This window comes from Panthera onca, chromosome E2, assembly GCF_046562875.1.
Source record: "Panthera onca isolate mPanOnc1 chromosome E2, mPanOnc1 haplotype 2, whole genome shotgun sequence".
NCBI classification, from domain to species: Eukaryota; Metazoa; Chordata; class Mammalia; order Carnivora; family Felidae; genus Panthera; species Panthera onca.
In genome coordinates this window covers 60,335,420-60,345,620 of record NC_138353.1, presented here as the reverse complement: position 1 = coordinate 60,345,620, position 10,201 = coordinate 60,335,420, and the positions used below count along the sequence as shown (strand labels likewise).

General features: G+C 64.0%; 1 protein-coding gene across 6 annotated transcripts; it reads left to right on the top strand.

The window, feature by feature from the left end:
• Positions 1 to 4: 4 nt before the first annotated feature.
• RNF166 (ring finger protein 166) lies at positions 5 to 9,554 on the top strand. Of its 6 annotated transcripts, XM_081791363.1 has the most exons (8): positions 5 to 263; positions 1,311 to 1,436; positions 5,269 to 5,425; positions 6,498 to 6,584; positions 6,785 to 6,897; positions 7,232 to 7,346; positions 7,431 to 7,538; positions 8,537 to 9,554. In XM_081791363.1, the coding sequence occupies exons 1-8, from the start codon at positions 109 to 111 to the stop codon at positions 8,600 to 8,602; spliced, it is 927 nt and encodes a 308-aa protein (XP_081647489.1). In that variant the 5' UTR covers positions 5 to 108; the 3' UTR covers positions 8,603 to 9,554. The 6 variants fall into 6 exon arrangements, with proteins under 6 accessions (XP_081647489.1, XP_081647491.1, XP_081647490.1 ...); XM_081791365.1 differs by lacking the exon at positions 1,311 to 1,436 and having other exon boundaries at positions 14 to 263; XM_081791364.1 differs by lacking the exon at positions 6,498 to 6,584 and having other exon boundaries at positions 14 to 263.
• Positions 9,555 to 10,201: the final 647 nt, after the last annotated feature.

Below are 10,201 nucleotides of genomic sequence, written 5' to 3'. Positions count from 1 at the left end.
CGCTGCCCTGATGACGTCAGCGCGGCGCCGTCGCGGCCGTGACGCTCCGAGCTGGCCGGGCCGGGCCGGAACAGGGGCAGCGGCGGCGGCGGCGGGCCTGGCCCCGGGATGGCGATGTTCCGCAGCCTGGTGGCTTCGGCTCAGCAGCGGCAGCCGCCGGGCGGGCCGGCGGGCGGTGACAGCGGCCTGGAGGCGCAGTACAGCTGCCCGATCTGCCTGGAGGTGTACCACCGGCCTGTGGCCATCGGCAGCTGCGGCCACACGTGAGTGCGCCGGCCTCCGGGAGGCCGCGGGGCCGGGACGCCGCTGCGGGGAGGGGATCCGCGCCCTCCCCGGAAGGGGCCCGAGGCCCGCGGCCGCCGGGCGCAGCCCGGGAGCCAGGCGCGCGGAGGGCTCGGGCGGGGGCGCGGGGCTCCCTGCGCAGCGCCGTCCGGGTTCGCCCCGGCCCAGCCTCCTGCTCTCCAGTCCCGGGCGACCCGACCACCCGGTCGGCGCACTGGGCGACCTGCAGCCCTGCCCGGTCCCGGGGCCCCTGGGGTCTGCTGACGGCTTGCGCGGACCTATCTGGGTCCTCGGAGGACGGCGGGCGACCTCTGCGCCAGTCGCCTTCGATCCGGTCCACCGGAGACCGGGGTGGGCATTTGTAAATAAATGTCTTGTGGTTTCTGTTACCAACTCCTTTTCGGACCCGCTGTCTGCTTGTCTTGACTGCAGAGGACAGGACTCCCCTAAAGTTAGGAGAGGGGCTTGTTTGGACTCCTGTGATGTTTTCTTTTGTTTTGATGGAGAACTTGAGTCTTAACCGTCATTGAGCAGCCAGGCCGTCCTGGGCGACCAGGGTTTCCGATTGCACCAGGGCCTACAGTGGGCTCCTGCAGGGTGTTTCAGCAACAGAAACCTGAGGATGTGGCTCTCCTCCCAGCTGAGAGCTGCGCTCAAGTCTTCTCGGAGCTGCCAGCCTTGTTGGAAGGGAGCCGAGATCAGGGTCTACTCTGCGACTCTCTCCTGGCTGAATAGAACAGCTCTTGAGTGAAATCAGCAGGGCGGGGAGCGGGTCCGGAGGGCTTGGTTGGCAGCACGCGGGGCTATGGAGGAGTTGGGGCTTTCACCCCGGGGGGGGGGGGGGGGGGCTGGGCGGACGTGCACCCGCCTCGTAGGTTCCCCTGGAGCATTTTGTAACCAACGGTAGCCAACTTGGGAGACTGCTGACACGAAGATGGAGCTGGAACTGCGGGGCACATGTGTGCCTGCTCATCACCCGGGGACAGCGTCAGGAACCAGAAAGCCTTCACAATCCACCCCCTCCTCAGGCAGCATGGGCACCTGCCCACACCAGGACAGCACGGCCAACTTGCGGAGAAGGGCACCGGGCCTCACTTTCTCATGCCACTTGTGACATTTTGTCGGAGGCAGCCTCTGGACAGGACTCCTTTCTTGTAAGCACTGGTGGGTGTTTTAAGATGTGTTCTGCATTTTTTTAGTCCATGATTGAGAGAACGGTAAGGCTTCTCCTAGCACCAGCTTTAGAAAGCCTCTCCTGTTCTTTGGGTTTCATCCCCCTGGCACCAGCACTTACCCAGCCCTGGGCCACAGCATTCCAGTCTCCTGGTGGGCACAAATCTGTGTTCTCTCTCTTTTTGTCTAAGTAAGTCTTTTCTTAAAATGTGGTCTTTAGAATTCAGCCCTATACAGGATTGCTGCGGAAGCATCATCTCCTATAACCCCCTCCCCGACCCATGTTCTTCTTGGCAGAATCTGAGCTCTCTCTCCTATGTCTAAGGTGGTCCCGCCAGAGCCCCTGCTACAGTTTCTTTGTAAAAGACTTCCTCCCTAGCTCTCCCTGCTGGCTTGTTTTCTTGGCTGTCCTGTCTCTGACTTTTCTTCAGCTGCTTCTCTGGTGTCGTAGAGGCACGTGTGCAAATAAGCCCAGGTTCAAAGGCTCACGCTTCACCTTAAAAAAGATCTGCCTGGTCTGGTTATCTCTTCCGCACAGCTACCTAACTGTAAACAGTTTGCCTCCGCAAAACAGGTTCTGATGGTGAGAGTGGCCGTGTGTGGGCAGCACTAGATAGAAGAGGAGAGGGCACGGTGGGGGGCTCTCGGTCATGAGGCCCTCAGTGAGGCCTGTGGCAGAGCTCCCAAGAACTCCCCAGGAGCCCCAGAGGGAGCTGGTTATTTCTCTTGCCCCGGGGACATCCTGGGCAGTAAGTCACATCTGGAACCAGAAGCCACGTGGCTGTTTATTACCCTCTGATGCCGTCCCCTGACAGCCTGTATCTGTTTGGGTAGCTCAGCCCCGGGCTCCCTCTGGCCTCTGGCCGCCTTTCATTCTCTTACCAGCGCTGTCCGTCGGTCCTTCCACCTCAGTGTCCTCACCAGCAGCCCATGCGCACAGGTCTTAGAAAAAGCAAAACACTGGACACAGGGTGGACACAGGGTGTCCACAGGGAATGGACAGGGTGGACACAGGGAATGATAGAGTTGAGTACTCTGTGTGCCATGGCCTCTTGGGGTAGGTGCTGTCATTCTTTCCTTGGTACAAGAGACCGCGTTCCCAAGTGTCACGGCAAAGCCAGAGTTTGTGCCCAGGCGGTCAGGCCCGGGCTGGCCCCCTCCCCCAACCAGTGCTCTTACAGCAGTGACCTTAGAGACCCTGGGGACCGCTGAGCCTTACAGCCCCCTGCCCATCGGCACCCAGACCAGCGAGCAGGCTTCTCTGGGCAGAGTCCCAGAGTCCCTGCCTGGCTGTCAGCGAGCCTGTGCTTACCTGGGTCTGCACGTGGGGACCACGACGTGAGCCATCGACACCATCCGAAAAGGCTGTGGAAGCTGGGCTCTGCCGCTCAGGACAGCTCCGGGTGCCTGAGGGCCCGGCCTGCTTGCCTTCTTGGGCCCCTGAGACACTGGCCTATCCTGGCACACCAGCGCGTGCGGGAGGCTGGGGCGGGAGTGACACATCGCAGGTGCCGCTGGAGCCCATGTGCCGGCCGTGTGGCTTCTCCAGTTGGGCCCGCGGGTCTGGCGTGGGAGAGCAGACCCCTCGGCTGGCTCTGTCTGCGGACAAGCCCCTTGGCGCCGGCCCCTTGGGCACGTGCGGGCAGAACCTCCTTGGAAGAGGCGGGCACTGCCTGTCGCCGCTCAGCACACCACAGTCAGTGTGGACACCTGGCCGCGGGCCGATCACAGAGAGCGGCCGGGTTCAGACGGGGTCCACGTGCCTTCTCAAGACACCCGAGCTTCCCCGCCTCCTCCCGCTGGCACAGAGGTGCCCTTCACGCAGCCTGTGCATCTCTCGTCGGAGTCGTGGCCCTCAGGCCTGCCCTGGACCCCGCCTTCCGCTGACGACGTGGTCATGGCTCATCCCGAGTGCCCCCGTGGCCTTGCCTTCTGTGCGTGTTTCACAGCTGTGTTGACATTCGGTCTCATGTGCACAGTTCAGGGCTGCCTGGAGTGTGCAGTGTTGAGCAGTCCTCCCCCGTCAGCCCTCGACCCCTGCTGTCTCCCCAGGAAGAAGCCTCACCCCTGTTAGCAACCAGACCCTGGCGCCCCCGCCCCAGAAACCACCAGTCTACATTCTGCCTACGGGTGACGGGTGGGTCTGTTCTGGACTTTTCACGCAAACGGAATCATACCCCACACGTCCCGAGCGTGGTAATTCCGAGGCTCACCCCGGGGCGCCGTCCTCCAGTCCTTCGCTCGTCCTGGGTTCCTTCACCTTCACACGTCTGTGTGTCCGTCACCCACGGACAACATGGCTTGTTTCCACCTCGTGGCTCTCGTGGCGATGCTGCCGTGGCCCCCACTGGGATGGGAGCTGGGCTCTCCTCCAGTGACTGGGTGGAGAGGGCGTCCTCCCTCGGCCATTAGGCTGAGCAGACCCTTGAGGCGGCGAGAGCGCCAGCTCTGGGCGGGTGGGCGCCTCGTTACACGCCTGCCAGGGGTGCCTGGGGAGCGCGCACCGGGTGAGGTAAGGGACGGGCGGGTGCTGTGGGGAAAAGGCTGCTGGGAATTTTCTTGGCCTCAGGCCGGGCCGGGCCTTCTCACGTACAGTGTGAGTGCAGATGCTGATGAGCTGGGGTGGGGGGTGGGGGGCGCCCCAGATGCCAGCGTGTGGGAGGACGGCCCAGCCCTGGGCAGCAGGAGTCCTCAGCTGCCTTTTCCTGGGAAGGAGGTGGGAGAATGCCGACCGCTTAGCTCGGCGGAGTGGTCTGTACCCAGGGGAGCCCTCTCATCCCGTGTCCCTCCCACCCCACCTGCAGGGTGCACACAGGTGAGAGGACAGCTGGCCTCACCCTGATGCCCTGCAGAGTTTCTCGTGGGTGTGGGCCTGGCCCCTTCTCGGGGCTGAGCGCTCACTCCCCTGGGGCTGTGGCGGCTCTGTGTCAGCATCTGCACATTCTGGTTCGGCATCACGGCTAAGCCGTCCCCACGGCGCTTCCTAAGAAGCTGGACCGACGTGGTCCTGCGATCGAGTTCCTTCTTGCTGCCCCCCTGGCTGTCTTTCTTCCAGCCCGGCGTTCCCACTGCCTGGCTTTCCTCCCACCTGAGTGACAGGCGGCACTGAGGGGGTGGGGGGCGCGAGGGCTTGCTGCCGTGACTCAAGCACGTCTGTGTCCCCTGGCTGTCCTCGTGATGTGGCATCTCCAGGACAGTGCCAGGAGCTGAGGGCTGCAAAGAGCCTCGGGTGCCTGAGTGCGTGCCCAGGGCCGTGAGGATCCCTGCTCAGCAGTCAAGAGCCTAAGCAAGGCCCCTCTGTCGCCACGCTCAGGCACCGTCCCACGGCTGGTGACACTCAACCTGGACAGCTTTGGCCCTGCCTCGTCCAATGAGTCTTGGCCCTTGGAGCCCTGCGGTTTCCTCTCCCAGAACTTTTCATGATCTCACTCTTGAGAATTCTGTGGGTGGAGTGTCTCCAGGGCCCTCTGCGCTGCCCCCGCGTCCCCAGAGCAGCTGAGGCGCTGTCACCACATGGCCGTGAGATGGGCAGGCTGAGCTCTCCCACCGCGGCTGGGGCTTTTGCTGGGCCCGGTGCCGCGGGGCCAGCACGGGTCCTGGGGAGCCACGGCCACTGCTGCACCAGCATCCTGGGTATGGCGGCAGGCCCCAGAAGCCCACAGCTGGGAGGGGACCTGGGCTCATTTTTTAGCCAGAGGGCAGCCGTCGGGTCAGTAGGATTTAGGAACAGAAGTGACCGTCGCCAGAAACGCGCCGCTGACGGCAGAGGGGAGCTGCCCTGCGCGCTGAGGCCTGTGTCCCCTGCCGCTGCAGGTTCTGCGGGGAGTGCCTCCAGCCGTGCCTGCAGGTCCCGTCCCCACTGTGCCCGCTGTGCCGCCTGCCGTTCGACCCCAAGAAGGTGGACAAGGCTGCCCACGTGGAGAAGCAGCTCTCATCCTACAAGGCGCCCTGCAGGGGCTGCAACAAGAAGGTACCCCCCTCCCAACCCCCCAGGGCCTTCCCGGGGCGGGGCGGTTGCGGGCTCGGGTTCCACTCTCCCACAGAGAGGAACCGGGCTGGACTGCTCCGCCCCTCCCCCACAGCACCACTCACTTCCGGCGGGCTGGCCACATCCCCACACCTCTCTCCCCACCCCCTGCTGCCTGGCCCCGGGTCTTCTGTGGGTGTGGCTGATTTGGGGAAGTGCGGGCCGGGGGGCGGGCCCCAGGCCTAAAGGAAGGGAGCATCTCCAGTACTGAACGCCCCAGCCCTGGGGGGCACTCGGTGGCCTTTGTCACCCACCCTGGCCTGCCTTTCCAGCGGCCCAACCTCAGGAACGGATTTTGACTTTAATCTCAGCTCGGCAGGTTGTACCAACTTATCACAACAAAAAGCGGCCCCGGGTTGCTTTGTTCTAAAGGTCAGGGTCTGGGCACCCTGGGTTCTGCAGTGAGGCTCCTTGGCCTCTTCCCTGGCAGGTAGGCCTTCTCCCCCCCCCCCGCTACGAGAGAGAGCAGGCAGGGCCCTCCCATCGTTTCCAGTGTGCAGTGGCCCTGCCCTTCGCCCCCGTGTTCTCAAATGTGTCCACGCACGCAGGCCACGGTGGCGGCCCGAGCAGAGCTGGGAGCCAGGCTGCCGTTGGAAGCCCTTCTCCTGTTACCCTGGACAGCTGGGTGGGATGTTGGCCCAGGGGTGGGTGCTCACACCCTCCTCGCTGCTCCCTCGGTCCTGTGAGCGAGCTTTCCATTTGTGAAACCTTTCCTCCCGGCCTTTGGGCATTGACGACGGGTCACAGTTGGTGGCTTTTACCGGTGCCGTGCTTATTCCTTTTCTGCGGTCATTCGCTCGATCCCCACCGAGGCCCCTTTTCCCTGCCCTGAGCCGGGTGTCCCCCATTGGCCAGAGTGTGTGACCCGGGCCTGGCTGAGGAGATTGTGCTGTGGGTGGGTTCGGTGCAGTCTGGTAAGGAGTTCTATCACGTTTGTCTATAAGAGAACGCTGTTCGTCAGTTTCCATTATGAGGGCTATTTTCCCCAAATAAATGCTCTTCCGGTTTCCTCAAGGACTGCCCCTGCCCCTCTGCAGCCCCCAAGGGATCCCAGCTGAGGTGTGTTCCTGACTGGTGGCTGGTGGCCGGATGGCTTGAAGCCGTGAGCGCCTGTTGGGGGTGGTGTCCTGAGTCTGTGTCTCTTCTCCAGCAGAGACACCAGGACCCTAAATGAAGCCTCTCGCTGCTTACGCAGCACTGCTGGGCCACGAGCATCGGGGGCAGGGACTGGCCTGCTTGCTCACTGTCCTCCCAGCCTCTGGAGCCTGACCCCGACCCTCTCCTCTGCCTCCCTCTTCCTAGGTGACGCTGGCCAAGATGAGGGTGCACGTTTCCTCCTGCATGAAGGTCCAGGAGCAAATGGCCACCTGCCCCAAATTCGTCCCCGTGGTGCCCACATCCCAGCCCATCCCCAGGTCAGCACCCTGCTCCCAAGTGCTCAGAGCCCCTGGCCCTTGCGGGGGCAGCTCCCGGCCCGTGTTGCTGTCCCTTGAGGCGGCAGAAGAGGCTGTTGTGTCCCCTCTGTGGAGGGGCCACGCGGGCTCACAAATCACCTCCCAGCAGGTGAATGCCATCCCCAGGAAGGCCAGGGTTGGACAGATGCCCTCCCAGGGGCATAGCCACATTGAGCGAAGGGAGGGGACCCAGAGTCTGGGGGGGGGGGGGGGGGCCGGGTGAGGTGCCCAGGGGTGGGCAGGGCCCAGGAGGGCAGTGGGAGTGGCCCCCACTCACCTCCCCGCACCGCCCCAGCGCCGTCCCCAACAGGTCCACCTTCACTTGCCCCTACTGTGGCGCCCGAAACCTGGACCAGCAGGAGCTGCTGAAGCACTGTGTGGACAACCATCGCAGCGACCCCAACCGCGTGGTGGGTGGAACCCCGCCCCCCCCGGGACCCGGGGAGGGGGCTGCTCCCGCCCGAGCGCTGCCTCAGCAGGGCCCTCTGTTCCAGGTGTGCCCCATCTGCTCGGCCATGCCCTGGGGGGACCCCAGCTACAAGAGCGCCAACTTCCTGCAGCACCTGCTACACCGGCACAAGTTCTCCTACGACACCTTTGTGGTAGGTGCCCAGCCCCGCTCTTGGCCCCTGCCCGCGGCCCCGCCCCATTCCAACCCAGCCCCGCCCCTGGCCCCTGTCCGCGGCCCCGCCCCATTCCAACCCAGCCCCGCCCCTGGCCCCTGCCCGCGGCCCCGCCCCATTCCAACCCAGCCCCGCCCCTGGCCCCCTGCCCGCGGCCCCGCCCCATTCTCACCCATCTCCGCCCCTAGCCCGCAACCCCGCCCCATTCCTGCCCTGCCCCGCCCCTGGCCCCCTGCCTGCATTCTTACCCAGCTCGCCGTGCCCCTGCCTGAGGCAGCAGCTTGGAGGAAGCTGGGCACGACTTCTGGGGGCGGGGGCCACCCATATGTGTTCCCTGGAGGGCCTGGGGGCTCGAGCTGCACTGAGCAGTCCCGCCACGGCCTCCTTTTGTTCTGCTTGGTCACCCCGCCCCCCACTGGGCCCATCAGCCCTCTTCTCGGGCTTTGCATGGTGGTGGCCTGGGGACTAAGAGTGCCTGTGGGAGGGGACAGGCTTCCCTCCTGGTGCCTGGAGAAGAGCTGCCGGGGCCTTGTCCCGCCCTCTCCCACCTGTGGCATTTCAGAAAACTTGTCCCACTCCCCCCACCCCCCCAGCCCCCCCGCCACGCGGCCTTCAGACCCTCAAGCACCCCCGCCGTTGGGGCTACTTGCTCTCAGCCCTGTCGCCCCGTCCTAATTGCCAGGGGTCCCGGACATGCCCTGCCCCTCTGCTCAGTTCAGAGCCCTGGTACCTGTGTCTGAGGAGGAGGAGCTCACACCTCCCACAGACCTGCCTGCGCCCAGCGTCCCAGCCGGGTGTCCGAGTCAGGTGTCCCTGTAAAGAACGTTGGGAAGCCAGATGTGGGTCCCATGGTGGGCAATACTTTGACATCCCTCGGGGCTGTTGGTAGAGTGACTCCGCGACTCTGGATGTGGCTGTCCCGTCTGGGGCCCCGAGAGGCCACTGCTGCACCCCCGTCTTCACTTCCTGTCTTGCAGGACTACAGCATCGATGAGGAAGCGGCCTTCCAGGCGGCCCTGGCCCTGTCTCTCTCCGAGAACTGAAGGCACAGCCCAGCCCCGGGACCTGAGCCCTCCCGCCTCGGGGGACGGGGCCGTGAGGGCTCCCTGAGGCCCAGCGCCTGCGTGGGAGTGGGAGTGCGCCTCGGGGACCAGGCGGGGCCTCCGTTGTCGCAGGAGGGGCGGCCCCGAGCCCGGCGGTCCTCACGGGGCGGCCACCAGTGCTCCTGGCCGGGCATTGCTGGTTTCTTCGGTGCTTCGAGCTGAGCAGGTGGCCCTGGTAGGGCCGGCTCGTTGGGCCTGGGAGCAGTCGACTGTCTGTCTGTCTGTCTCAAAGCCATGATGTCCTCCCCGTACGCACGGAGACCCGTCCTGCCCACGCTGCGTCCCGCAGGCCTGGCCGCTGCACGGGAAGCGCGGGAGGGGAGCCCTGGCCGGCATCTGGCAGCGCTTTCCCTTCGCGCACGGTACTGGCTTTTGTGATACCTGGAGATTCTGGCCTTTTTCTACGTCACCCAGTGTGAGAACCTTTTCACATTTTATAGAACAGCTACTCTACAAACCGCAATCCCGCGTTTGACCAGGGGCAATAGTATTTTTATGGAACATTTACAGAATTATATTTTTTAAAAAAAAGCAATCAAAAATAAACAGTGGTGGGGTCCGTGCAGGGGAGGGAAAGAGGCGGGCAGACCTCGGAGCCCTAGCGCGGCCGCGGGGCTTTGCTGGGGTGCGCGCAGGACCGCGGTGGCCAGGCTCCCTTTCGTAGTCGCCAGGAAGAAGCCCCCAGTGCCCCCCTGGCTGCTCACAGCGCAGGCCTCCTCCTGCCAGGGTCCTGGCCTCGGCCCCGCTGTCACCTTCCCAAGCGGACCACGGACCACGTAGGCCACCCCGGGGGAGGACAGGCGGGGCTGGAAGACGCCATCTCACTCTTTTCGGTTCACGGCATAAATTATTGCTCTTTTAAAAAAAAACGTAAATAAAACGTTTCAAAGCATCTATAGCAACCTCGATCTGTGGGTTCATCTGGGAGCATTAACGGTGGGGTGGGGGCTGGTGTGCGCCCTTGTTTAAGGTCTGCAGGGGTGTGTGTGTCCCCACACAGCTCCGCTCAGGGCACCTGCTCCAGGCCCCTCCCCAGGCTTCCCTCACCCCGAGGCGCTCACTCACCAACCTGTTTCGGCCTGTCCCAGACACATGCTCGTTCTTGAACCACGTCTGGTCCCCTGTGACAAACGTAGGCAACCCTAGGTGCGGGTGGCTCACCTCCTTCCTTGTTGTGAGATGCAGTCCCCTGAGGCCGGCAGGCCGGTCTCATTGAGGCTAGCTCTGAGGCCCGGACGTGGCCACAGCGGCCGGCACGGGGTCTCTGGGAGGCCCTTGATCAGCAGCCACCGTCCCCACGGCTGGCTCCTGCCACTCGGTGGCTTCCCTGGTCTTGCCTGGTGCTCTCGGCCCCAGAGCCTCATTCGGTGACTAGAGGGCAGAAGGAGCCATTTAAATATGAACCAGGGGTGTCTGGCTGGCTCGGTCGGTGGAGCACATGACTCTTGATCACAGGGTCGTGAGTTCGAGCCCCATGTTGGGTGTAGAGATGATTTAAAAATAAAATCTTCAAACATGAAATGTCCACCCAGAGATGGT